The following is a 27,416-nucleotide window of genomic DNA, read 5'->3' as shown; positions in this document are numbered from 1 at the left end:
CTGATTGTTATAAAACAAGCACGTTGAGGATGCCACTTTGGGGCTTTGTGTGCATTTTCCACTAGCTTCTGACATTTTCCAGATTAACGATTAATCAGTAATAGCGGAAGTAACTGTCAGATTAAATAATGATTAAAATAATAATGTCACACTGTACAAGAAGTATGAAAGTGGCCTGTGTATGTGTAGGTTAGTTCATGGATTCTGAAGGCCACAGAAGTCAGTGTTATTAGTACAAAGTACTGGGTCAGATTTCTTTTTCCATCATGCTATTTGTGCCCACTAGATGGCAATGGTAGTGAGCTGATGACACAAAGCTAAGGCTCAGAGAAGAAATGAAAAGAAACTTTCCACAGCTGCCCTTTTACTGGCACCACCAGCTGCACAGCCACAGCACTGTAATATAGGCCAGTAAGCAGAGAAGCAGAATGAAGTTTTTATCTCCCAGCTTTAGGCTGACATTTCATCAGAAATACTGCTTGAATGTTCCAGAAAGCTCCTGAGGTGACAGAAGAATCAACGCTGACAGTGTCCAAATATTACAGTGTTTCATAAAGTAGCAGCACCAAGTGTGGCCTGGACAGTGTGCAGGAACAGGGAGTGGCTTGTCTTGTGACGTGGCAGGATGCTTCTTAACGCGCGCAATCATTACCCTCCTCCTTCCCCCATTTTTCTCTGTCCTCCTACAGCTGAAGAGAACTTCATGACTTTGAAAAGCTGATTTTTGGAGTGAGTCGGGTGACAAGTTTTGACTTTTACCCTATTACTTCCGTCTAGACTGAAGACATCCCTGTCCGGCAGCTATTTGAGGTGAGTAGCAGCAGAGGGCCTCCAGGCCTGCAAAGCTTCAGCAGCATTTGGGCCACGACACAATTTCCCATTCAAGCACGTGGAGGGATACTTGAAACTTGTTAGCATTGTCTACACTGATAATGTAAATATTGACGGTAGGAGAAGGGATCAGCTTCTTTTCAGCTGCTTTCTGCTTAACTTTTCGGCTGAAGATATATTTGTGCTGTCACTCGCAGCCTGTCCCTTTTGTGACATGCTGGCAGTATGCACAGCACAGAGGTGGGATTTTAAATGACTCACTGAAATGGGAGATCTTCTTGGCTCCAAATGCTGTCATGAGTTTTTCGTACTAAAATAACACGAGATGTCGGATGCATGGTTTTATTGAGACAAAATGTCTCCTGATGAACTATATTTTGCACAGGTTTGTAATTTTACACTTGAGCTGCTTTGTCCAGACTTTTCCATATCACTCGTTTGACTGACACTGTCACTAATGTCATTTAAGATGACTGAGGTAGCCATTAATCTTTTGATTATTCAGATTCACCTAATCCGCACAGACCACAATTCTGATATTTTGCTTGCAAATGGCTCCAAAAAACCTTTTGCATGAAAAATTATTGAAATGTGGAAATTATGTCTTTGTTTTTCTTTCAGTGGGATGTACAGCTTTCTCAAAATAACCCTAAAATTCTCTAAAAGGTGTGAAAAAATCTACAGTCTGTATCCGTTATGATCTTTACACAACAGAAAGACCCATTTTCAAGTAAACACTCTGTGTCCTGGTGAGATAAAGAAAATGTGGGTGTTTCTCGGGTGTGCGGGCCAACCCCTATCTCAATTAGGTTGAACTTTATCAACCAACTGAAGGTTTTGGCCAACTACTAATGTTGCTTGCGTGACCTTTTCGTTTCTCAGTTCGGGTCTTACTCCTTGCATTAGCTCAAGCACATGATAACTCACAAGCGTGCACAATGTTTCCACTCCTAAGCACAATCACATGTGGGCAATCTTAAAAAAGCACTTATCTCCTAAGCTAATTACCATCACTGTGACTTCCAGCAGGATGCAAACTGTCAGCGAGTATCTGCCCATGCTGTAACAAAACCCCCCTGAGATGACACCCATTGCGCCCCCCCCTTTCTACTTGCATAGTCTTTAATGGCATGGTAATTATTCTCCAGTACGAGCACCAGCAACCCTGTTGATTGGATGGTTTCCAGGGATTACCTGTAGCTTTGAACAGCAGACGTGTCTGAAAACTACAGGTAATCCCTTTCCTTTGTTTAGATGCCAGTGTTGACACCTTTTCAGCGCAAACACCTGGTGAGTGGTTCCCTCCAGTCTCTTTGCAACTGTGATACTACCTGTAACTGGTTTAACAAAGGGTTAAGTATGGGTGTTCCCATTTCCTGCTCGCTCACTCACTCCCTCCCAGCCTCTAATCTCTCTCACTCTCTCCCCTCTTCACTACCAAGGAGCTTTGGAGAGACTCCTAAGAACAAAGCTATATATAAACATTGCAAGAGAAAACTGAGTGAGCTTGCACAAGGATTTATTCTGTCAGTATTCAGAGAAGAAAACCAGCCTTGTACTTGACCACCAGGGTAAGTTGCTGGAAAATGTGTGAGTGAGTGTGTGTCCCTGTGTTTTAGATGTTAAGGAAGAGAAGGGAAGGGCTAACTGTCAATAGTGAGCTGGTCTTGCGTCAGACAAAAGCCATGTGGTGCGCTTTGCTGGATAGAAAGGCTACTGTGAGATCTGCTGTGTTTCACTTAAATGTGTTGTTTATCAGCTATGTTATTGTATAGATTACTGGATGTAATATCTAAATATATTTTACAATTACAGCACATTGTAAAGGGCATGGGGGAGGTAGTTTGGAGAGATGGCTGTATAAATAGTTGGAAAGTGCAGGAGCACTTTTTTTCTTTAAATTACCTTTTTTCCACCTTTTTGCTGTTTCCGCTCTTGTACGAGCTGCCCCTGCAACCAATTAAATATGAAACGTGGAACATGCTTCTAGTTAACCAGGTTCGTCTAGTTCCTTTATCTCCCCCCACATGAAAATGCAAAGCATTGCCCAATTGTAAAATCTGCCTCTCACAATGTGGATGTGGCAACTAGTTTGACAAAACTGTCTTTTTCTGAAAGTTGAACGATAAAGACAGCTTTGTCGGCCATGTGCGTTGGCCATGGGCCATGGGAAAGTCACCGGGTATGTAGAAGAAAGTTACTCTAACCAGACTTGACCTGAGGCCAGTACGCAGGGAAAAGGCTACCCTGTATTTAGACTAAATACCACCATGTACACAAAAACCCTTTGTTTATCTCTGTGGCTCACTTCCATCAACCTCCAGTCAGTATTGATTATCGTACATCAGCAGGCCTTTTCGCTGATGAGTGTAGGAATATAAAAAATTCCAGTTTTGTGTGAAACTCTTAAGGAATGACACAATCTAGTGCGAGTGTGCTCTTGGGGGTCAGATGTGAAAATCCTGAGGGCTGCCTGACCCATAGAGAAGGGAAGTATCCCATGACCCCGTGGCAGGAGAACAGACCTGCGCTCATTCCCAGAGGCCGTCCATGCCAGCTTTGTGTGGTCCACAACAGATTAGAGCAACGTAACTCCTCTGACAACAACGAGCTTTAAATGGACATGTGTCCCGAGCAAAAGTGTCCCCTTTTGTTGGAATTTTGTTGCATGAACTACCACAGCAATGTGTTCGCTCTGTTTTTGTGTCCTCGCATCTAAAGAAGGGAGCAGGACTCTAAAGTAAAGCCTCGCCAGAGGATTTTTGCATCGACCAGAAAGAGAAACAGAGCAGAAAAAGCAACATTCTTGTTGTCCTTGGCAAGCTGAAAAATTACAGTGGTATGTGTCTCAAGACTTTATAAATAGGTCTGCCCTTTTGAAGCCACATAGCATTTTCTGTTTGTATTACTTATTTTCCTTGTTTCTTGAAGCTTCCTTCGGTTCAAGCACAAATAACTAGTATGTTCACCTTTAAAAGGCTGATATTATTTAATCTCCATTGGCAGTCTGCCACGGTAATATTACTCTATATTTACTGTATCATAGACCAGAGCCAATGCTTTTACACACAAAGTATCAAAAACATCCCAATTCACCTTCAGCGTCCCGGCAGACCAAAAAGGTGATGCATAGAAAAGGTACGTTAAAGCATTTAAGACTCGCGCTGGGCCACCTTTCTTCTCAGGAAAGTTGACAAGATTAGCGCAGGAGGTTTGCTGGAATGCCGTGTGTGACTACAAACCTTCTTCTGCAAAGATAAGGGCCACGTTTCGTTTTCGGCGCATAAGCTTAGCATGACTTAAACAATTATATTCTCTTTACTTTTACAGCCAGGTCAAAGTTTGAAGAGGGTCTCTCTCAATCCAGCAAAAGTAGATCTCCAAAGTCTCTCAAGTCACAACTGCAGCAGCCAGAATGGAGCTTCAGAAGATGAATGGACACAGCAGGGATGACGGGTAAGACTCACAAATGAATCGCTGATGCAGACACAGCATATCACAGCAAAGGTGGGAACTAAAATGCTGCTTCAAATGTCAGTTATTCTGAAGGTTATCCACCTCCTTGTGCCTGTTTTCTCCAAGTCTTACCATTTTTTCCCCCCATCGTAGGTTTGACGCGCCGGACGCCATGGCTGAACACGAGGAGTTTCTCCCACATAAAACCGGTGGCAAGAAAGAAATGCACTTCACAGATGTGAGTGCTTTTGTCCAGCCATGAAAGTCAGATTGATTCGCTGTCGTAAAATGAGATGCGGTAAATACAATTGATGCTGATTTGAGTTCATGTCTGTGTGACACCCTCTGTTGTCTTTCCACTACAGTTTGAAGGAAAGACTTCATTTGGCATGTCCATCTTTAACCTCAGTAACGCCATAATGGGCAGTGGAATTCTGGGACTGGCGTTTGCGATGTCCAACACCGGAATCATTCTTTTTATGTGAGTAAGCAAGCCAAACACACAGTCACAATTTTGACTAAACAACTTCGCGCCTGGCTGTATCCATCAGCGTGTGAATGTTTTTGCTGGCAGCTGTGCTTTAGCTGTAACATGGTCCCAACTTGTGCAACAAAAGTACACTGATTTGAGCTCCTTGTGATTTATATTTAGTATTTGGGTGAAGCCACATATGCAAGCTCACTGAGGTTACAAGAATAGAGTGGGCTTGTTCGTCGTGCACACGTGTGTGTGTGTGCGTGTGTGTGTGTGTGTGTGTGTGTGTGTGTGTGAGTTTACGAGTTGTAGACAGACAAGATTTTTGCCAACTGAAGTCATTTCAGCCGGTTCTCACTTGTTCAGGCAGCTTTTTCTTAATGCCGTCTCTTAAAACAAATCCTTTCATCATTCAGTCCTTTATTTTGACATAGCTTTTAAGTAGATAATTGCTGTATTATATACTTATATTTATTACACTTATTTTACTTCTTTTAGTGTAAATGTCGGCCATTTCATATTTTTTGCTAGTCTTTTAGCTACATACTGCTGAATAAAGAAATTACAGCTAATCATGGACTGGTTAGTGGATGCAGATTGGATATAGTCAATAGAGGGTCCTTATAAGGATAGACGTAGAGCCACAGGCACGTGTGTGTATCATCTCACTGTGTGTGTGTGTGTACTTGTGTTTGGACAGGTATGCGTGGTGGTGGTGCGGGGGATGGGCTCTGTGCCTCAGCATGCATGCGTTTCTGTCTCTCTACCTGTGTGAGCCGGACATTTAACACCCAGAGTACCGCAGGAGAACCAAACCTGATCTGTCAGAATGTACATTAGAGCTCATACACGCGCAGTTTCTCTAAATCAGATTTGAGTGGTTAAAAATAGCCCGTAGTGATCAGATCCAAGACACGCCTGCCTGGATCAGCGCTGTGTGGCCGGCTGGGGGGAGGTGGACGGTGGCATGAGAGTCCGTCTCTCAAAGCCAAACTCACTTGTGTGTTTGTGGGGAAAAAAGACAACAATCACAAGGGTTGATCTTTAACAGAAGTTCTCAAAGAAAATGCTTATTAAACTTACTAAAATTTAACTCTCAGAAGAATCATTTGTGAGGCTCTTTCTCTTGTCTGCCCCAGAATCCTGTTGGTGTGCATTGCCATCCTGTCTGCATACTCAATTCATCTCCTGCTGAAAAGTGCCGGAGTCGTCGGTAAGCCGGAGCCAGACTCAACACACATGACATGGCCACAGGGTTAATTCTGCATTCACAGATCATCGTGTTCATATACTTGTAATATTGGTGTTTTTTCAGGGATAAGAGCTTATGAGCAGCTTGGAAACCGGGCTTTTGGGCCCCCGGGAAAAATGCTTGCCGCGTGTATTATTACAGTACACAACATTGGAGGTATTGTCATCCCCTTTCCTCTTCTTACTGTTTGTGTCTGATGCCTGTGGGTGAAAGCATTTGCATCTAGAAGGATTAAATGTACATAAGCAAACAGCACAAAACAAATTTTGGCTTCCTTTCAGCAATGTCCAGCTACCTCTTCATCGTCAAGTCTGAGCTCCCGCTGGTTATTCAGGCTTTCCTCAGTAAACATGAAAACACAGGGTGAGTGTGAAAGTGATATCCTGACAATGGTTTATGTGTAACAGTAGTTTTAGTTTCTTTTATCATTTTTTTTTTTTGTGGTGTATTGATTTTGTTTCCCATCTGTTTGTCCATCTGTCTCGTAGAGAGTGGTTCCTGAATGGAAACTACTTGATCATCATTGTTAGCGCACTCATCATCCTGCCTCTAGCACTCATGAAACAACTTGGTATGTTTCTCATTCTGTTGTTTTCTTTCTTTAAATCTCATGTGCATCATGTGTCCACGACCTGTTTCTGTTGAGTTTGCTTTCACGTCCCGTGCAATCAATCATCACTCACGGCATCTGTCTCAGACTATAAGTCATATCTCATGTTACTGTCGTTGCCACGCAGGTTACTTAGGCTACACAAGTGGCTTCTCCCTCTCCTGCATGGTGTTTTTCCTAATTTCGGTGAGTCTGAACTGGCTGCGTACAATCCCACGAACTGTTCCTCTGTTGGATATTTATTTATTAGTCAACGGGTTTTGTCTCGGCAGGTTATCTACAAGAAATTCAACATCCCGTGTCCACTGGAAGACGATCATCATAACATGACTTCCATTGCTGATTACCACCCTGTCATGAATGAGACGGACGACTTCTGCGAGGCCAAACTGTTCACAGTCAACTCTCAGGTTAGAGGAAAAGCATTTGTAACAGTTTCCTGGATTGTCAGCTGCGTATTCGTTATTTGGTTAGCGCAGCAGATTCACCGCCACATGTTCTGCGCCAGTGTGCGTTGTGTCAACAGCGTTAAGGCGCGTTATGTCAACAGCATCGTCGGGCATGAAACAAGTATTTAAATACGTCCTGCACTCGACTTGAAATGCTGTTCGGTCCTCTTTGTGCAGTGTTTGGTTGCTTTTCTCACTGACCTTTGCTGTGCTTTGTGTGCTTTTAGACTGCGTACACCATCCCAATTCTGGCCTTCGCTTTTGTGTGCCACCCAGAGGTGCTGCCCATCTACACCGAGCTGCGAGAGTAAGTGAGAAAGACGCAGTTATTACTGTTGTTATTATTATTATTGGTGACATGAATGGCAGCAGGGTTGGGGTTTCTTGGTTGAAGAAACATCTTGAAACGTAGTTAAGGAAACATGCACATTATGATAACCACCAATTTTCATACCACAGTATGCAGTGAAACTGGTTAACTTGTTGGCACACTTTGAAGTAGCAGAATTAATGTTGTTTTTCTGCTTTTTTCACACTAGTGCCACCAAGAAACGTATGCAGGCTGTTGCCAACGTCTCCATCCTGGCCATGTTTGTCATGTACCTGCTAACTGCTCTTTTCGGTTACCTCACCTTTTATGGTAAGATGCTCTTTACCTCTGAGAGTCAAAGGTCACCTTGTTCTGCTGTGAACGGCACAAGTTTCCAATGAATGACTCACTTGTGCCCAGAGCCCAGATGCATTTTCCTGTGTTGTGAATGAGGGGCTAGGCCACGTGAGATACGTCAAAGTGTGTGTGCCTCTCTGTGGGCAGGTGCTGTGGAGTCAGAGCTGTTGCACACCTACAGTCGAGTGGACCCCCTGGATGTCATGGTTCTCTGCGTGCGTCTGGCTGTGCTGGTGGCCGTCACTCTGACCGTCCCCGTGGTTCTTTTCCCGGTAATGACAGCAAACATTTCTCATGGTTTCCTGGTACTTTCCACTCATTCAAATTCAACAGATTTTACGTAAGATAAGTAGCTTCAGATAAAATCTCTAAAAATAAGAGACAAGGAAGAGGAGATTTAAAGAATGCAGAGCTGAAATGATCACTTGAATAACTGATTTGTCGAGACATAGAAAACTGATCAGCTATTTTTGATGATCAGTTAGTTGTTAACTTTTTTTTTAAAGGTTCCAGCTTCCTAAATGTGAATCTGTGGTTTTACGATGGGGTTATGTGCCAGATTATTTACCGTGAGCAGGGACTTCCTGGTTCTCCCCTCCAGGCCCTGGCAGACTTTAGACAGAGTCAGGCCAGCTGTTTCCAGTCATTATGCTGAGCTAGGTTAACCAACTGCTGGCTCATGCTGAACCAGCAGGCGTGAGAGCAGTATTAACTTCTCATCTAACTGCCTCCAAGAAAGCAAATGAGCACATTTCCCAAATCTCGAACTGTTCCTTTATTATTGACGTAGTGGACAGAGAGCAGAACGCTGCTGCTGAGCGTCTCTGTAGGCCGAAACTATGAAGTGCCTTACACTTCTGGTCTCACTCCACATCGTATCAAAGCTGCTAAAATGTCAGCTTGTTGCAGTTGAGTAGGAGCTCAGTGGCTTTACCAGCATCTCCTCAGCAGCACTTCTATAACACTTTAATGTTACCAGTGCTGATAAACAGCATCAACCTTTACTTTTACACAGTTCTGTCAATGACTTTCTGCCACTTTCTTTCCATCCCTCTGCAGATCCGCAGGGCCTTGCTCCAGATCTTGTTCCCTGACAAGCCTTTCCGCTGGGCCGTACACATCGGCATTGCGTTTTGTCTCATCTTCTTCGTCAACGTACTTGTTATCTTCGTGCCCTCCATCCGCGACATCTTTGGCCTCATTGGTACGTTCACACGGGGGAGAGGAGGTTTTTTCTTTTGTCATGCGACCTGTATCTTCTGCTCTGTAACCATCTTCTCCATTCTCATCCTTCATCTTCAGGAGCCACATCTGCCCCCAGCCTCATCTTCATCTTGCCTGGGATCTTCTACATCCGGATCGTTCCCGAAGACCAGGAGCCTTTGCTGTCCAGACCCAAGATTCAGGTAAAGCTCAGTTCCTTCTGGATGCTATCTTGGTCATTTAAATTTCCATGTAGTTTTGGAACGTGTCGTTGATCCAGATGTTGTTCTCTTTCCTCCTCCTCCTCCTGCAGGCCGCATGCTTTGCCGCACTGGGATTCATCTTCATGGTCATGAGTTTGTCATTTATCATCATTGACTGGGTGTCTGGGGAGTCTCGAAGCGGAGGCGCACACTAGCCGCCGTGACCGCACAGAGATGCTCCGAACAGGATGCCAACCAAAGCTCTCCCTGTCATTAAATTACCCCCGATCTGCGCGTTCTCAGCCAAATCCAAACAGGAAAGTTTGGCTGCACAGATGAAGGATATGTGAAGAACCTTCGCTTGCAACAAATACAAAAAAAGAAAGCGTTTTGACATGTTATTTGGCAGACAAAAGGCCCTGTAATGGAGGAGAGAAGACAGAACACAAAGCAATGTGTTCTGGCTGAATTAAACCTATGTCCCCGCCTCGCGGCAAGGAGCTGTGTGGAGGCATGTGTAGAAATTCAAAAGACAGCAGAGAGATGAATGGGAACAGCATGACTCAAATGGAAAGCCCGTTTTAGAGTGTGGATGTGCACTGTGGAATAGCTCAGTCACTGCCAAAATCCTGCCAGTCTACTTCCCTACATCTCAGATTTTACAGGACAGAAATTTGATAGTGTTGTCAGGCAATTGTTTGCTTTTTATCAGACAGAAAAACATTTTGGTCTCTTCATACATCAGTCGCTGTTTCTTTACACTATTTACACTGCTGGTGTCGTCCAAATGTCCCTGAACCTCACAGATTCAGCTAAACATGATCAGCGAGGGTTAGTCTGCACGTCCGCACTAACCGTCGAAGCTAATAAAACACAATTTTCAATGAGTTTTACATGGAGTGTTAATTAATACCTTTAATTAATGTGATTTTAATGTATTTTGTTGAGCTATCTTCTCACTTGTGGTGATCTTTGAAACTGAGTCCAAGGTCACCTTTTCTAAATAATCCAGACAGATACGGTGCAATTTGCGATGTTCAGCTGCTATCCATGAAGGTCGAACAGACAGTTACTGACAATCATGTGAGACAACACACACAGACACGTGGTTTGTACAATTTTTACAAGTTTTTATGTATTCCTGAAGACATCCTTCGCTGCAAACCAAAGAATTTAACTATTGTGTCACATTAAAATATGGTGTAACACATTTTTTTGTTTTTTACCAAGTTCGGCAAAGGCTAATTCAAAATTGTACATAAAGAAAATGCAGTGTTAAAAATGCTGTGTTTGTCTTAGCAGTCCCAGAAACTGTTCAGTACGGTGAATAACGACCTATGGTTTTTAAGTTAAAATGAATGGAGTCTTTTTTTTTTTTGTCTTGAAAATATGACAAAAAGATCTCTTGACTTTGTACATTTTTAAATTAATTTGAATGTCAATAAAGTATGTCTTTCATTTGTACGGAGGTGTTCTGTTTTAATCTGAGCAAAAATGCCGAGCGCACCGTGTGGCTGTAAAATGAAAGTACTCACAGCAGGAGGAGAGCAACAGTGCACTGCCTCAAACAGAAGTAACACATTCATCTGTGCTCTGCGTCTGAGAGAAAGAAGAAAAGTGGGGGTTAGAGAAGTGTGGTTGGCCGTTTCCTGCTTTGAGCGTGCACAGAAGAGAGAAGAGAAACTTCCTTGACTGTGGGGCTTAGTATTCTGACTGCAGCGACGGTGCTTCTTCAAATGCCGTTACAGTAATTTAACATAGACTGGGAGATTCAGCAGGGGACCATGAGCCGTGGATCTAAAGCTAAAGTGGAGGGCGTCCGGAGCTCTCTGCTGAGCCCACAGGAGAATGAGAAGCTGGAGGAGCTGCTGGGCAGAAGGTGTGCTGTAAGTTCTGAGCTGACCAGGGAGGGGGTTGCCCTCTGTGAGGATGAGACCCTGCTGTATTTGTTCCGCCTTGTATCCTTTCTGATGGAAGCGTTTATCGTAAAAGTGAAAGCCCTCAAGAATTTGTTGGTTAAACATGCCCTGAATTGCAGATGATAGCTGAAGCCTGACTTGAGGTGTTTCATTGTACGTTCAGCGTTTCTGGGCTGATTTTTATTAGTTTTATATATTCAGAGAAATGTGAACTCCAGTCGTGTTTGGAAATAGATTTTCTTCAAATGAATCTACGTCTTGTTGATGTAAATCTAGCTTAAAATGAACTGCTTGCATTAAGTCATCAGAAAGGAGGTAGCTGTAACAGGAAATGGTGGCTGAACCGTCTCTTCCTCTGGTGTCAGAATTAGAGTCTATTGCTGCGCTGACTCAAAGTGTGGGCTTACTCAGGCTACATAAAAAAGACAGTAGTGTCAGACTGGCATAACAACAACACCAGCAGCCACACATTTTAGCGACTTTATACCTGAAGTGGAAGATTAAGAGCGTCACATCACTTCAAAATGTTATCTGAACAAATGAAAGCAGACAAGGAAGTGTATCCCAACCACAAAGCTGCAAATTTGCATGTGAACTGTAATAAAATGCTCTCAAGTGTCCTATCAGTACTGACCTGTTTTCAATGCTTGTGCTGTCTGTGTTCAGTCCGTGGCCACCGCAGTGGCTCAGCTCTTCATGGCTCTGCCTCACAGTCCATCCATGTGGAGCTTGCAGCACACCGGAGTGGTCTGCTTCGTCAAAGACAACCCTCAGCGCTCCTACTTCATACGGATGTTTGATTTGAAGGTAGACACTGCTGCCATTACACCAAATTACAGCCTAAATACAAGGATATGTAGGTTTTAGATGATCTAATCATTGTAGCCTGGTGGACTGAAAAGTTACTGTGACTACTATGCTTTTCCACAGACAGCGAGGCTGGTGTGGGAGCAGGAGCTCTACATCCAAATCGTTTACTCCTCGCCACAGCCGTTCTTTCATACCTTCACTGCAGATGTAAGTCAACCCTCATTTGACATCCTCCTGCAGCCTGAGTCATTGTCAAATTGAAGCCCTGCAATCATTCGTGCTCACGCCATCAGCAGGCCACAAAGCATGTTTCATGGGATTCCTTCCTTTCCATGCAGGAGTGTCAGGTGGGACTGAACTTCGCCACGCAACAGGAAGCAGAAGCCTTCAAAAAAGCCATCGAGGAGAAACTCAACCAAAGACAAAACCGTCAAGGTCAGTGAGGTCACAGGGCCGACGCTGATGTTTGTTTTTAGAATTAGGGAAGATGATTTTTTTAAATGCCATGACTCATAGCCATAGTTGCTGCTACAGTATGTTTTTCTTTGTGCTCTTGGGCTAATATGTTGCTGCTGTGGATGAAAAACAGTGAAACAAATAATTATACAAATTAACAAGTGAGCAACTTTTCAGCAGAAGTTCTGATAAATTCTCAGGCGTTGATGCATAAATCATAAGAGCCAAATGATTTCTTACATCCTCCTTTGAACTGTCAGTCATTGCTTCAATGGTATTCCACCTGAGTAAATATTGTATAGTGGTGCGGTAATGTGACGCAAAATGGTTTCTCTGCCTCCTTGTTATTGACAGACAAGAAACAGCGCCCCCTGCCGCACAGTGGTAAGATAGCAATAAACTTCAAGAGTGCATGTTTTCATTTACATATGAAGCAAGCTATAAAACTAAGAGTATGTACTTCTTCTTCCTGTTTCCTGTCACTGTAGACAGAGGCTCCCTGCCCCCAGTCCCACCTGAAAAAGGTGCGTAACTCTTCACTTCACTTCAGCATGTCTCTAATGTAACTTTTGCTGCCACCATTGATGCCTGAAATGAAATAGTGACAGCAAACCACCCTGCATGTGCTCCATATCTCCCGCAAAAGCAGCATCTGGCAGCCCTGGTTCTTTCCACATGGCCACAGTTGACATCCAAAACCCAGATATCCAGTCCTCACGCTACCGCTCGATGCCTTCACCTTCTGCTCCCTCAGTTCTGAGCAGCAAAGGAAAGAAGGATAAGAAGGATAAGAGCAAGAAAAAGGGGCCCAAACTCTCCAAAGCAGACATAGGAGCCCCCAGCGGATTTAAGTGAGTGTTCCTGCCGATGAATGTGTCGTGAAAGTGATTTCTGGGTAACATCCAGAGAGGATGCTGCTTTGCAATATTCCTAAAACCGTGCAACTGTATCACTGTCAGGCATGTTACTCACGTCGGCTGGGATCCCAACAACCTTGACCCTGACCTGTCGAAGCTGCTCTCCCAGGCTGGGATCAGCGCAGATGAGATGAGGGATGAAAATGTCTCCCAGCTCATCTATAATGTCATCGAGCAGTCCGGAGGCATGGAGGCGGTCAAAAGGGAGGTGAACAAAGGAGGTAAGGCTCACTGCGCCCCACAGGCTAAGGTAATGGTCCGAAGCTTGCGTTCTCATGCGTATCTTGTTGCATTCTAGCTGCTGGACCTCCACCACCTCCACCTGGCAGACAAGGGCCTCTGCCTCCTGTGCCGGGCTCCGGTCACTCTGCTCCGACCCCTCCACCTCCTCGAGGCCGCTCTGGCCCTCTGCCTCCTATCCCAGCCCAGTCACAGCGAGGGAGTCCAGCACCCCATGCAGCACGTGGAGGCGTGCCGCCCCCACCTCCTCCAACAAGCAGGGGCGGTCCTCCACCACCACCACCACCAGCACACTCTGCATCCTCTCATTTCTCCTCACCGCCACCCTCAAAGTCCTCCTCCCACGGCTTGCCTCCTCCCCCGCCGCCGTCCAGCCAACAACGCTCAGTGGATTTCCCACCTCCTCCTGTCCCATCTACACCCAGCAGAGGAGGCGGAGGAGGCGCTCCACCTCCTCCTCCACCCCCTCCTCCTCCTCCACCCCCCCAAACCTCTATTTCCTCAGATTTCCCACCCCCTCCTCCTCTCTCCAGTGGCCCACCACCTGTCACTCCATCCTTTGGACAGGGAGAAGGCAGAGGAGCTCTGCTGGATCAGATCCGACTGGGAAAGAAGCTCAGAAATGTAAAGCGACTTCCTGTTCTCACAGACATCTCACTGCAGACATTTCTAGCAGAGATGAACGTTCAGCTGCTGTCCTCCTGTCCCGCTTTGTGTTACAGGTGACAGACACTCCTGATGCAGCTCCACCTTCAACACCAGAGTCAGGAGAGGGCATCGTCGGTGCTCTCATGATGGTGATGCAGAAGAGGAGTAAAGTCATCCATTCCTCTGGTAAATATTAGGACATTAATTAAATGCCACATGAAGGGCCAGTTGAACCAAAAAGGCCAAAAAAAAAGCCTCATGCTTAAATTTGTCCTCTCTTTCAGATGAAAGTGAAGACGAGGGTGGGGATGAAGACGATGATGACGACGAGTGGGACGACTGAGTTGAACTCATTTTAGTTTCAAATCTCTCATTTGCAACGCTGTTACATGTTGTTAGACGAAATAACTTCAAACTGGAACTTGTACGTGACAGAAACTGTGTGGACGATTAAATAAAGAAACAATTCAGTATAAAAGGACTCCAAAGTGAAAGAAAACAAGTTTAAGAGAATTCTGCAATGTTTATATATTTGTTCGAACATTTCCAGTGTAGGATTCATCAGCATGACAGCACGTAGCACTGTGTTACTCACAATGAAGGTGAATGGCGGCTCTGGCTGGGAAATATCTTGTTCCTTGCGCTTCCATTAAAAAGAGCCATTTTAAAAGTCTGTAAATACAGCATAAGACAGAACACCAACAATCAATACTAAATCTGAGCCAGTTTCATTCCCGTTTTTATAACATACTGTACATTAAAAAAAACAAAAAAAAACACATTATGTTCCTGTATCATTTTCTCATACATTTGTGCAAAGATCCCCAATTCCCTCGAACACCACCACCGACAAAGTGCATAACTGGAAGAACACTGTACGCTATACGTATCTTCAACACTCACATAATGTAGGTCACTAGAGCACAGGACAGTAAGGGAGGCCATTACATGACATCATCCAATGGAATTAGCTTAGCACAACACATTACACCTTACGAACATCATTACACACCAAGGCTGAAAACAGAACGACAGTAAAATGTACAACTTGCAACAAACAGCGACAGATATGCATGCAACATAATGCATTCATTGTTATCTTCATACAAGAGTAATCCAATGACCATATCATAACCATATATATTATATTCACAATCAATATATTACATTTCTGTTTCAAGATACTTAAAAATACCATGTCTGTGGTTTTGCCTGTTGACTCCACGCTGTATACTTTACATCACAGTCTACCAATTCCCAAAATAACCAGTTTGAAATATGTGATCCATCACAACGACCGGTCTACAGGTGTCTTTGAAACTCTTATTTGTTGGTGCGTTCGATAAACCTGACCTTTAAGAATCAGCAGCTGAAAACCTCTGATATCACAAGCCATGTTTTTTGGAAACTAAAAACACTTATCCTCCCCGGTGATTCTCAAGTCAGAGATGCTGGGGTTTCCCACAAGCACCTGAACCGACCACCACAAAGAAGTGTTAAAACAGTCCCTCACACAGTTGATCAATAGTCTGTAAGTTGACCTAAATGTCAAACTAACACGAACTGATACCCGAAAGAGAGAAAATCATTCTAAAAATGTACGTTATGTTTGGGGAAGTGGTCACAAGTGATGTAAAATAGCCACCATTTGTATTTTCTATGCTGGCGCTTGCAAAACCACCAGTATGGTACTTTAACGACAGCACGACAGCATCACCTGCCGAACGAATGCCGGTGACACACGAGCATGCTTGTCAAACATTTAAGTCCACCATAAAGTCCAGACAGGCCAGTGCTGGACAGCGTGGCTCCCGTCCTCTAGCCGAGGCCTTGGTCCTGGCTCTCTGTGTGCCTGCGGCTGGTGCGTTTGCGCTGCTGCTGCTGTTTGGGGCTGAGCTGCTCCCAGTAGGACTGGCAGTACTGGTTAATCAGTCTGATCTCAGGTGGGAAGGGCGTGGAGACGAGGGACGGCTGCGCATAAGGTCCCGCTTGGCGAGTTTTGGGCTCTTCGTCCTCATCCTGAGCAGTGAGAGCTAAAACGATGTCTCGATCCAGGATGCGCAGCGCCACACGGGCCACCGTGTGTTTAAAGTTGTTCTCAGTGGCGAGGCAGTGGTAGAGCCCCGCGTCTGATTGGTTGAGGGACTTCAGGAGGATACCGTGGTTGGTCTTCAGAATACCTCCCACACGGTTGAGCTGCAGAAAAAACAATAAAAAAGGAGGAAAGTCTAAAACAAGGAACCAATTTATCCGAATTTCTGTACAGATTATAAAGAGCTTGATGTTTCTAAACATAAAAAACATAAATACAACACAATAACATAACATTTTTTAAAACATATTCTCAATTGAAAACAGCACAAAGACAATATATTCAATGTTTGACCTCATCAACTTCACTGATTTTTGTAAATATCTGCTTATTCTGAATCTGATGCAGCAACACGTTTCAAACATGTCGGGACAGGAGCAACTAAAGACTGGGAAAGATGTGGAACGCTCCAAAAACACCTGTTTGGAACATTCCACAGGTAAACAGGTTCACTGGTAACAGGTGACAGCATCATGATTGGGTATGAAGGAAAAAAAATCTGATTGCAGCTTCTTAAATGTGAATATTTTCTGGTTTCTTCACTCCTCTATAAACGTCTTTGGATTGTCATTGAGGAAATCATCTTGAGCTTTGGGAAACATTGATCGACATCTTTCACCATTTTCTAACATTTTATTGACCAAACAACTAAAAGATCAATCCAGAAAATAAGCGACAGTGAAAATAATGGCTGGTTGCAGCCCTGCTCCTCACCAGTTTCCTCTTTCCTTCCCTCTGGAACAGCCACTTGACGGTGGCCTGGGGAGAGCGAGGCTGACACTCCAAGAAGGTACTGCTGCCCTCCACCCCGAACTGCACCGTTTCCCTCAGACGTTTCTCCACTACACAGACACAGAGAGGAGAAACGGTGACAACTGCTCAAAGCAAACTCAATTCAAAAAGTGTGCATGATTTTTAAAAACACAAAAAAGTCGCCGCACCTTTAGCATTAAAGCCTCTGCACTGCCTCAGAGGGTCACCGTGTTTAACATCCTGTCGCCTGCTCCTCCTGAGACACAGATCAGAGTTAAGAATTAACGCACGGTGGCTTTACGGTCTGGAAACAGAGCGCTGTGAAGATACGAGACGCCCCCCGACCTCTTGGTGGACGGGGTGAAGGCAGAGCAGCTCTCTCCATCCCAGGCGCAGTAGGGGTCTCGAGCCAGACAGCAGTCAGAGCAGGCCCTGCCGTACACACCACAGCGGTGCAGCGACACCTGGGTCAGCCCCGCGTCTGAAGACACGTACAGCTGTTGCTGTGGTCAGACAAGCAAAACAAACTGTACTCAGTGTGGCTGTGAGGGACCCGCTGTGGTAGAAGCACTGAAGTGTGTGTCACCAAGTCACATTTGTCTTTGAGAGGAATGAGCTTACTCTTTTGGAGGATATCTTCATTGTTTTGATTGGAGCTCGGGTCTGCAAATCAATAAATAGCAACAAGATAAAGACTTCATCTTTGAGGTTAGAGTATATTTGTCTTTTGAGGACCACTCATTGAGACGTACCCGGAAAACCTCCACTTCCTCTAGTGTCAGTTCCTCCATGCTCGTTGGGTCCTTTGGCAAAACTATAACTTTTTGTACAGTGCCTCGATCTAGAAAGGAGAGAAAATATATTCATATTCATGCCAAACTAATCCTCCGGCCGGACACGCGCCATCAGCCCAGCAGGTGCCTCACCTGTCCCCAGGAAGAGCACCTCGTAGCGTCCGTCCACAGCGTCCACCTGATCCACCACCATTGCTGTGAAGCGGTAGTCCACGCCTGTTCTCACCACCAGGGGGCGGCGATGGATAGGATAAACGGGATGGAACATGAGGGGATGGGCTCTGATGAAATTCACAGCCTCGTCTGAAAAGTTCTTGGAGGAACGGATCCCTGGAGTGAAGGTTCCTCCTGGACACTGGATGGGAAGACAGAGGAGGCGTTTTTGTGTTTCTTTTAATCATTTGTTAACGTTCTGTTGATGCAGATTTCGATGATAATATAACGGAAACGTACCGTTCCAGGCCGTGGGTAGGGAATCTTGCCATTGTACTCTGTCCATTGGTAATTATGGCCATGTTTGTGCGCAAATGGTCCATTGAAGACATTGCGAATATCAGCCATTGAGTACACGCAGACTGCTGAGCCCTTGAATACAGAGCTTGAGCAGAAACAGACAATTAAGGTAAGAGGTAGAAGCAGGAGGCAGTTTGCAACCAAGCCCTTAAATTAAAGCATGAATTGTCCACAAAAATGTGTGAAGAAAAAAAAAACATGTTAGATGAGGTTGGGCAAGGCGTGAATTCATCAACCAAGCCTGCAAAAACAACTCACCCTGCTGTAGTGAAGAGAGCGTACACCATAGGGTTTCGCTCATCCTGTGTGGGCTGAATGAACACATCCCCTGGAAGAGGAGCGAAACAAAATCAATATCACACCTGCAATTAAAATGCAATCAGTTTTAAAATAGTGCTTCTTTTATTGTGGCCTCACGTAGTTCATCAAATCGCGTCTCCACTCCATCTTCTCCTATCACTGAGCAGATAAGGCGGGCCTTCAGGAACGTCGTCCAGCGGTTCACCAGGGACTTCTGCCCTCCTTCATCATTCTAGACAGGAAGGAAATTAGGTCATGGCTCAATACTTGCAACGTGCTTCATGATACAAGGTAAGCTGCATGTATTTTCGCTGCATATATGTTGTGGTTCGGCTCACCAGGCACACTCTTCCCACCCTGGCTAAAACGCTGGGGCTCGCCCCGCCGCTCGAGTCCAGACTCTTCTCACGGAAAAAGAAGTAAAGTTTGTCGTCGTTCCTTTCTGCGCTGTCAGGGATCTGCTGGATCTGAACAAACACCGGCTCTAGAGGATAAAAACAGATAAGCAGAGAGAGGATTGAGGCAAGTGGTTGTCAAATAAAAAGAGAGGAACCGTAACCTGTAATCAGAAACATTTACCTCCTCACACCCACACTTACTCACCGTTGAGCCACCTGGAGTCATACTGCTCTGTTCTGATTGCGGTTCTTCCTCCCATGGTCCTAAACAGAGCAGCATCTGTACTCATGAAGTCAATATGGACCCCTGCATATAGGTTACCATCTGCAGAGAGGAGATAATAAGCAAGTGGGGGGGGGGGGGGTGAGACTCCAGAAACGTAAGGAATTTGATAAATTAAAAACAGCCTATACATGAAGCATATCTTACTGATCAGAACTGCAATGTTCTCCTGTTTGGGATCATAGGAACATTTTCCCTTCCCCGAATCCACATACCCGGGGACCAGCCTAAACAGGTAGTCCTGCGGGGGGAGAACACAGGGACGTCACAGGGGAGCATGGGGAAAATCATAAACAAATCACTGTCCCAGTTTGTAGTCCTGAAATATTTAGCAGGACAACGCTTTCCAGGCCCGCTGCTGGGGCAGTTTTGCAGCAAATCCCACTTGGGGAACTGTAAACGTCTCTGTGTTCACCTCTGCCCTCCAGCCTCTGTTGATGAATGTGCAGATAGGCTGGTACGCCCCCGTTCCACAGGTGTAGAGGTGGGTGCGGTTCCACGGCTCTATCAACCGCACGAAGTTGGCGCATTCGCCCTGCACAAAGAGGAGTAAGACAAAAGGAATTCAAACACCGTCATCGTCATTGTCCCGTCTTGAAAGCAGAAGCCTGCCATTTTTCTAAGAGCAGGATGTAAATAAATGATCTCACCTGTCTTCCCTTTCCAGTCATCTGACATTCTCCCTTTCTCTTAGCAGACGCTGGCCAGTGGATCTGTATTTTTGTGAGACATCCAAAAATCATTCAGGATCATTGCATGTAAAGCTAAACAATAATAAATAAAGCAAGCCGGGGGAGTTTGTACGCACTATGAGGGGCTCCTTGTTGACATTGTGCATGTCCAGAGCCACCAGGTACTCCCGGCTGCCCAGGTACAGCCGGCCCTGATCCTGATCCATCAGGAGGATGCGGTAGTCGCTGGTGTTGAAGGAGAAACTGAAGGGTCTCGCTGCCCTCGTGTCCATCAGCTCTGTGTGAAAAATGTTCCAGCTTTGTTAAAAAAAACCCCAACAGCAGGGGGAGCAAAGGTTACCTCTCAAAATCCACCCACATTACTCCCTTTATGCCTTTAACATGTTTCATTACTGACTTGGATGAACTTCTGGTCCCTTGAACAACACCCTTCTCACTTCTTTTCTGGAAAATGTGTGTCACTGATTAAATATAACTCAACTTAGTGCATTTTAAGAAACATATTTGCTTTTAAGATCTCAATATTTTATGGGTCCTGACTGTCTGATTGAGTTTAAGGCGCCACACGCCTGGTGGAGTTAGACGAAAAAGCGGGTCCCTGAGGAGACACGGTCAGTGGAACTCGGAGCTAATTCTCGAGATCAGGATTGTGTTAAGCAGAGCGTAGCCTGTTAAGACACGCCGCAGTGGAAAATGTTTCTCCTTTTTTTGTTCTCCTGAAAGCTTTGATTGAACAATTTTCATCTGCTGCGAGACAAATGGACTGTGTGCTGCACTCCGCCTGCCGACGCTTCCATTCCTCCATGCATTGCATCTTTTTAAACACATAGAAAAAAGCAGATCTCGCACACATCTGTGGCATGTGTCATATATTGGCCACCATATGTTCACACTGGGACACGACATAGGCATGTTAAAGACAGCAGGCTTATGTAATGACAAATGTTTGCAGGGACCCTCAGAAGCCGGCTTACAGGGATTCAGGAGGAAGCGCAATCTTTATTTACATCAAAGTGCCTGCCATCTTCCTTTTGAGGTCAATGCTAACAGGATGCAGTCAAGGTGCCACTAAAATAAGCTACGCAATCGGATCTCCGGATGACACGAGATGGAGCCTCAGAGGTGGGACGAGGTCCGGTTCTGTTCCTGAGAGGTAAACACAGGATAACAAGCGGCACTGGGCCATAGTGGACTCACTGAACAGGCTAAATGTAGAAACACCACACCCCTATACATGTCTCCATTCTCCAAAAATAGCAAACAATGTACTGCCATCATCTGGTAAACATTCAGCAAACACTTATCCCCTGACAACATTCTCACACTGATAGGGAAACACTAGGAAGGACACATAGTTATAGTATGAAGCTACGGCGGGGCCACTATAAGCTCTCATGTTACAACTTGACAACATATTGTCACTAAGGCATTAATGACCGCTGCTGTTTAGTCTCAGGCCTATCCCAAGTATGAGCAAACTGGTGACAGCACTGGGAGGGCATGAGATTCTAAAACATGGCTTCAATTACTCTGCACATTTTGCTCTCTAGCAATGCTGACTAATTCTATCAAATGAGACTCAGTCAGGCCCTTTGAAGTTCCTATAACTGACACAACCTCCCAGCGACAGAGGAAACAATGTAAGATCTCTATCCTCTGCAGGCCTCCTGTACCCCAGAGTGTCACTCAGGCTGGTTCATTCAGTCACATGTCCTCCAGCCGCCCCGAAACCTCCTCCACAGGCGCCTCTGGGAACAAAGAGGCTCGGTGTCACAAACAATGAACAATAAATCCTTGGAGTGGCAGAAAACAGTTGGCGAGTAAATCCAACTTTTCTCCTTTTTGTTTGGTATTAGGGGGAAGGGTGACCGAGGTCTGTGAATGTGGCCGCTTTATCGGCAAAACCTTACCGGCAATCTGACAATTCAACACCTCTCAGCTGCTCTGAAGGCGCTCCCGTGCATGAATTTGTCACGGGGAGCTCCACGCAGATGTGAATTCCTGTATCTTACGCAGGGAGGAACGCGATCAAGTTCAAGACCAAACTTGTGTAATTGCTCAGACCACTGCTTTGTGCACCCTGCTGCAGAAAAACACACTGGTGTGTATAAGCTGTTTACCGAAAGAGGATTAGTGCTAAAGGTCATATAAAAATGCACTGCAATTACTCTCTTGAGCCTCAAATGGAACTGTTGCCGTATACGACAGCCACGAACAGCATGTCGACAGCTGTTTTCAGTCTTCGAAAATCAGTCGAATTCAAAACAGCGCTGCATGTAGACTCCGGTTACCACACATCTCACGATTAGCTCACCTCTAATATGACTCAGATGTAAAAATCGTAAATGTTTCTCATTGAATCACAGCAGTCGAACAAGACAAGACGAATGCTGGGACCAGAACATTTGGACTTACCTCCACATGAAAGCATGTTTAAACTCTGATTCACACCTCTAATTCTCACTTACAGGTACTTCAGGTGTGTGTTGGACAGCGTGCAGCTCCACATGTGCAGGTGCACTCGAAGCGATAACGTGATAGGGATGCAGAAATAACTGTAATCATCCAGCACTGTTTTGATCAAAGGTGTCATCCTCATATTTGTAACACAAACCTCTGCTGTTAGACTTAATGAGGACAAGGAGCAGACTGCACGGGAAAATCCTGAATGCCTACAAAAAAAGGCTTTAAAACCACTTTAAACCACCCTCGTTCTGAACTCACACCTCGCGGCCAAAACATTAAAGTTCTGAAATATCATTTTGCTTCTGTGATCAAATTTCAGGCGTTTCCTTCTCGTGTCATCACGTCAGACATCAAAAGCAAAGAACTGACAGGTCAGACTGAAGTGTGTGTCGATTTCAGGGTGTGGGGAGAAACTTGGTCGAAGGGCACCACCAGTAACCAACCACACGTAATATCCACCTTTTGTTTCCAGTGTTGCCCTGTTTGACATGTGGCAGGAAATACGTCCTTTACATATGTATAAAGAGGAAACATAACCGCTGGTGTGGCTGCGCGCCTGAGTCTGAGAGTGCGCATGTGAATCAGTAGGTGAAATCAAACAAGTAAAAAGAAACTATTATGACAATCCCTGCTGTCAGAGGAGTTTCAGTTAATCTGTATGAGCTCACCTTTAAAGGAGAGGCGAACCCGCGGCGCAGACTGCTGCAGGCCCGATCCTCTGTAAACACATAAGGCCAACAGGAGGAGCTGGGCTCCAGATGCTGTCATGGTAACAGTCATGCAGGTAGCCCACAGAGATCTAAATCTGGATGAAAAAAGAAAGAGGAATGAACTATTATTATAGAGTGCCCCATGAGAAATAGGAGACAGAAAAAGAAGGAAGGACAGGCAAGAGACTCTCTCTCTCTCTTTCTCTGATCTCTCTGATCAGAAGTTTGGCCTGCAGCCTTCCAAGGCAAGACGTACAGTTTGGCAGGAGAGAACAACGTCCAAATCTTCACACCTGCTCTGGAAAATATGACAGCCCTATTATTTATTTAAAGTGTAAACGTAGTGAGGTATGTGTTAAGACTGCACAATGCTATTTGGAAGCACAGTCACATGGAAAAAGTCTGCAAAGGGAGATTAAAGTCTCCTTGTCTTCAGCTCGTGCATTTTGTTAAACGCATTATATTCTCTTTAACTTATATTTCATGCACATTTTCCTCGAAAACTGAGCAAAAACAAGGTCTCTGGGCCCATCAGTGATTCCCTCGGCCTCTCTCTCAGTCTTTCAACAAAGCACGTCGACATACTTTCAGGAGTTGACGAGTGAAATACATGACAGTTCAAAGAAACAGGTAGCCCTCGCTGAAACAATTTCTGACAGTTTAGAGGGTGTTGAAACGTAGCCTAACTGTTAGACCTTAACTCAAGCATTCATTATGCATCTGCACTTTGCTGGAGAGGATCCCATATAAATTATGAATACTAAAAGCTGAGTCCACAACATCCATTAAATTGTCTCCCTGAAGGTGTGCTTTGCTCAGGCTATAAGCCATCCCACGGGCTTTTCTTTTCCTCGTGGCCTCCGTGTAGCCACGGCCTCCGGTGGCACACCGTACAAGCCTTGAAATGAGGGCTTTTAGGGAGACATATTCAGGGTGGAAAAGGAGCGAGATTTCGCAAAATGTTCATCACATTTCGCAAGACGGCGCTAATTTATGTGTGACACATGACATAAAAGTATGTTCCCATTAAAAATAAGTGATGAGGCTGAAATGACTGGCACGCTGAACATTTGGAAATTAAAAACAGAAGCCACTGGGAACGCCTCGCAGGCTTCCTGGCATGATCACACAGTTGCCATATATCTGCTCACCAGGGAAGCTTGATCTCCTTTCCCCCCATCAAACACTCTCTGCTCACTGTTAACAGTGCATACATGAGATGTGCAATCAAAAGGATGTGGACACACACACACACATATATCTCATCATGATGTGTGACAGGTATTTGTCACCTACAGAAAGGTACTGGATCACTGTATGAAAAAAAAAATACATAAATGAATAAATACACTGTCACCAAAAATGTTATTAGTCAGTTAATCTGAATAAAATGAGTTTATGAAGACCACAGACACATTTTTAGTCTTCATTTGAATATTTTTTGATGGTCAGACATGGCAAAATGTCTATGGCTTCATTTCAAATTAATGTCTACACATTAGATTGAATATACTTTCATTTAAATGAACATAGAGGAAGCATCTAAGGGGAAATATTCCCGTTAGAATAACTTGAACATATCTAAAACCATCAGTCAGGAACTGAGATATAACAATGTGCCTGTGGAGCTCCATGTATGATGGCCTGGTTGTACTTGGTGGTATTTGTACCAATGACAGTATTTCCGTGCTGGGTGGTAGCAGCAGGACAGATTAAAGTCCGGCTGTAATAACACATGGTTTCCCTTTAAAGAAATAATTACAGGATTTCAAATAACCTACTTCTTTTTTTCCGCGGAGGAGTGCGCACTTACCTGTGAACTCAACATCCAGAAATAGGACCCGAACAAATGCGTGCACTTCAGTCATCCACCATTCAGACTCCGCTACAGAGTAACCAGACGCGAGTTAAAAGTTAAACCCGAGACAAGTCAAACGTCCTACCTTTGAATTCTGACTTTCTCGATGCCCGCTTCGCCTCTGAAATCCCCAAAACTTGCGGGATGTTACCGCTGCATTCCCCGCGTTTTGTGCCTCGGAGCCGGACTGGAAAAATGTCCCTGAGCAGCGCTGCGCAGGAATAAAACAATCCGATAGGTTTGAAAATTCCCCTGGAGGAGGAAAGGGGGGAAAAAAAGGAAAAAACGCCGCCTGATCAGTGGCTATTAACCGACGGCATTTCTTCCATGAAGCCTTGAAAATAAGAAGAAAGACGCAGCTGATCCCTGAACGCTTGCGCCACTCTCTTCAAAAAAGTTTACGCCCGGATGGCAGCAAACATCACCGTGATGAGACCGAGGTGTTGGCGCTTTAAATGGATCCTTTACGGGGAGTTTGAGGGTGTTTGAGTGCGAATCAAGTGACCAGGTGCAGGTGTTGGGAGAGTGTCTGCCCCGCTGTCCTCTCCCTTCTGTTCTGCCCCCACCCAGCCTTCCCTCTCCTGTTGGCCCACAGCAGCATTGGACCAAACCTCTTGGTACACCATATGGGTATGATTAACCCTGTCGCTGCTGGTGAGTTGAACACACTGCTCCACTCCACTGTAAACTGCCATCAGTCTGTGTCAGCTCACTAGTTCTCTCCAGGCAAAGTTTATTAAAGCTGAATAATTCAGTTCAGTGGTGATGGGCACGGTGCTGCTGTTTTATCTGAATGTTTTTCTCATGCTCCGGGAGGGTCACAGACCATTCTTATACATGATGCAGGGGCTGAAATTCACTGTTAAAGAGCAGCCTTCTTGGACAATGCCGCCATTACTCCTCAGTTCTACATGAGAGGCAGGTCAGCCGAAAAAAAGATTCCTGGGATTCCTCTCTGGCTGGCTCCAGTGCTCATGACAACAGTGACAAAGCAGCCAGAGAGGGGGGGACTGGACGTAAAGGACATCCATCCTGTTAACAGAGCCTTGAGCTGGAAATTAAAACAGCTTTCAGAGCGCCTCTCATCATTACTGGCTTTGCGGTGAGCTCTGACGCAGTATGGCGCACCAAAAGGCACAAAAGCAGAGGGTGAATGTGTTGTGAGCAACGGCCCTCAAAGACAGTAAAACAGAATACACACGAGGCGGTGTGGTGTGTCAGTGTGGAAAAGGTCACGCGGGAGGGCAGTTCCTGGCAAGCCGCGCAAAGCTTTCATTTGAGCTTTCTGAATTTATCTTTAATGCACTTTTCTGGCTTTGATTCACACAGACGGAAAGCACCTTATCTCATGCTGGGTATCAGCCAGATGTTGATGATGCACAGGCAGCGGTGTGTCAAGATGGGTCCAGGAGGGAGTCTTTGTTTCCCGCCCCACAGGAGGCATTACTCTGTTTCCAGCTGAGGAAATGAGTCATGAGTGTGTGCCGGGTTCAGGTTTCCGTGAGCACTCAACTTTGGCCATGGACACCGGTCCAGTGACCAGCTCCCACAGCTTCGTAAGCGCCTCTTTAACGTCACCTCTCACTGTACCATCCTGCCGTCTTATCTCACCAGCACGCGCCCACCGCTGCCTCGGCCCGCTAACGAGATAGAAGCAGCGGTGCTTCGCTCACCACTGGAATGGGTATTTTTGCTCCGCGTACGTGAGCACAAGGGGCAGGAAATAGTGGCCGAACAGGCCTCCAGCGTGATGGATGGGTTTTGTCTCATGGAGACAGACAGCGTGGATTAGAAAATAAACACTGAGTCTGTTTTTCTGGTCCACAAAAAGCTCTGTCATGAGGATCTCCTCATCTAATGGATAGGTAGTGTCAAATGAAAGGTAGACATTTATCCCTGTAGGCCAACCAAAGGCTCCGGATAAATCCTGGGCCCTCAGACACATCAATCATGACAATTCCAGGGGCTGAGTATTGTGCCCTCGAGGAAAAACAACCCATTATCTGACCTACTGATGGGCTTTCCAAAAGAATATTGATGAATTGAAGAGTGTTTGAACATGCCTGCTGCAGGAAGGCAAGTCCAGGGCGTCACTGATGCATGCTGGGATAAGACTACCGTGACCCAGAGAGGAAATTATAGGGTAGAAAAAAAATAAAGATACAATATTCTCCAGGATTATTTGCTCCACTTTCAACCGCAGCACTTCCCACATGGCTGGACAAGTATTCTAATTATTATCTTACACGTCAGGGAAAAATGTCAACATCCAAACGCAAGATAAAGGGAACAGGTGCTGTGCGACATCCATGAACTTCACACATCAGTGATTATCAAAGGAGAGCTACTTTGGAAAACATCTTTGACATGAAGGGCGCATACGTGGCGCACATTCCAGTCACAGCCTGCTCGCCCCGCGCT

General features: G+C 45.2%; 3 protein-coding genes across 8 annotated transcripts; 2 read left to right on the top strand and 1 right to left on the bottom strand.

The window, feature by feature from the left end:
* The first annotated feature begins 683 nt into the window (after positions 1-683).
* Positions 684-10,610, top strand: LOC139335400 (sodium-coupled neutral amino acid transporter 3-like). 5 transcript variants are annotated; one of them, XM_070968992.1, is made up of 17 exons: positions 684-810; positions 2,274-2,402; positions 4,162-4,287; positions 4,441-4,525; positions 4,653-4,768; positions 5,902-5,975; positions 6,078-6,170; positions 6,296-6,377; positions 6,503-6,585; positions 6,752-6,810; positions 6,897-7,034; positions 7,301-7,380; positions 7,613-7,713; positions 7,888-8,012; positions 8,800-8,944; positions 9,043-9,146; positions 9,257-10,610. In XM_070968992.1, exons 3-17 carry the CDS (start codon positions 4,247-4,249, stop codon positions 9,359-9,361), a joined length of 1,431 nt encoding a protein of 476 aa, XP_070825093.1. In that variant the 5' UTR covers positions 684-810; positions 2,274-2,402; positions 4,162-4,246; the 3' UTR covers positions 9,362-10,610. The 5 variants fall into 5 exon arrangements, with proteins under 5 accessions (XP_070825093.1, XP_070825096.1, XP_070825094.1 ...); XM_070968993.1 differs by lacking the exon at positions 684-810 and adding an exon at positions 2,046-2,063; XM_070968994.1 differs by lacking the exon at positions 684-810 and adding an exon at positions 2,106-2,121.
* Positions 10,611-10,833: 223 nt separating this feature from the next.
* wasb (WASP actin nucleation promoting factor b) lies at positions 10,834-14,654 on the top strand. Of its 2 annotated transcripts, none has more exons than XM_070968121.1 (11): positions 10,834-11,032; positions 11,732-11,872; positions 11,996-12,082; positions 12,214-12,310; positions 12,686-12,715; positions 12,820-12,855; positions 12,978-13,182; positions 13,291-13,469; positions 13,547-14,112; positions 14,211-14,322; positions 14,421-14,654. In XM_070968121.1, exons 1-11 carry the CDS (start codon positions 10,931-10,933, stop codon positions 14,477-14,479), a joined length of 1,614 nt encoding a protein of 537 aa, XP_070824222.1. In that variant the 5' UTR covers positions 10,834-10,930; the 3' UTR covers positions 14,480-14,654. The 2 variants fall into 2 exon arrangements, with proteins under 2 accessions (XP_070824222.1, XP_070824223.1); XM_070968122.1 differs by having other exon boundaries at positions 10,844-11,032; positions 12,981-13,182.
* Positions 14,655-14,880: 226 nt separating this feature from the next.
* LOC139334878 (semaphorin-3F-like) lies at positions 14,881-25,553 on the bottom strand. The gene is made up of 18 exons (XM_070968120.1): positions 25,081-25,553; positions 23,096-23,232; positions 20,078-20,238; positions 19,920-19,982; positions 19,685-19,804; positions 19,417-19,510; positions 19,192-19,311; positions 18,927-19,072; positions 18,706-18,820; positions 18,547-18,616; positions 18,229-18,373; positions 17,908-18,130; positions 17,734-17,822; positions 17,603-17,644; positions 17,327-17,484; positions 17,170-17,237; positions 16,943-17,070; positions 14,881-16,332 (listed from the first exon to the last, which is right to left on the bottom strand). Exons 2-18 carry the CDS (start codon positions 23,205-23,207, stop codon positions 15,955-15,957), a joined length of 2,232 nt encoding a protein of 743 aa, XP_070824221.1. The 5' UTR covers positions 23,208-23,232; positions 25,081-25,553; the 3' UTR covers positions 14,881-15,954.
* Positions 25,554-27,416: the final 1,863 nt, after the last annotated feature.

The sequence above is a fragment of the Chaetodon trifascialis genome, chromosome 8 (genome assembly GCF_039877785.1).
Source record: "Chaetodon trifascialis isolate fChaTrf1 chromosome 8, fChaTrf1.hap1, whole genome shotgun sequence".
NCBI lineage: Eukaryota > Metazoa > Chordata > Actinopteri > Chaetodontiformes > Chaetodontidae > Chaetodon > Chaetodon trifascialis.
This window is presented reverse-complemented; position numbering and strand designations above follow the sequence as displayed.

Excerpts from the sequence above, each read along its gene's own strand:
- LOC139335400 (XM_070968995.1), top strand. The coding sequence starts at position 4,247 with ATGGAGCTTCAGAAGATGAATGGACACAGCAGGGATGACGG. Across the intron at positions 7,381-7,612 it reads ATCTACACCGAGCTGCGAGA|TGCCACCAAGAAACGTATGC; the intron begins GTAAGTGAGAAA and ends TTTTCACACTAG. Across the intron at positions 8,013-8,799 it reads TCCCCGTGGTTCTTTTCCCG|ATCCGCAGGGCCTTGCTCCA; the intron begins GTAATGACAGCA and ends ATCCCTCTGCAG.
- LOC139334878 (XM_070968120.1), bottom strand. The coding sequence starts at position 23,207 with ATGACTGTTACCATGACAGCATCTGGAGCCCAGCTCCTCCTGTTGGCC. Across the intron at positions 18,821-18,926 it reads GGGTGGGAAGAGTGTGCCTG|AATGATGAAGGAGGGCAGAA; the intron begins GTGAGCCGAACC and ends CTTCCTGTCTAG. Across the intron at positions 17,238-17,326 it reads TTCACCCCGTCCACCAAGAG|GAGGAGCAGGCGACAGGATG; the intron begins GTCGGGGGGCGT and ends TCTGTGTCTCAG.
- wasb (XM_070968121.1), top strand. The coding sequence starts at position 10,931 with ATGAGCCGTGGATCTAAAGCTAAAGTGGAGGGCGTCCGGAGCTCTCTG. Across the intron at positions 12,716-12,819 it reads GCGCCCCCTGCCGCACAGTG|ACAGAGGCTCCCTGCCCCCA; the intron begins GTAAGATAGCAA and ends CTGTCACTGTAG. Across the intron at positions 13,183-13,290 it reads GGAGCCCCCAGCGGATTTAA|GCATGTTACTCACGTCGGCT; the intron begins GTGAGTGTTCCT and ends TATCACTGTCAG.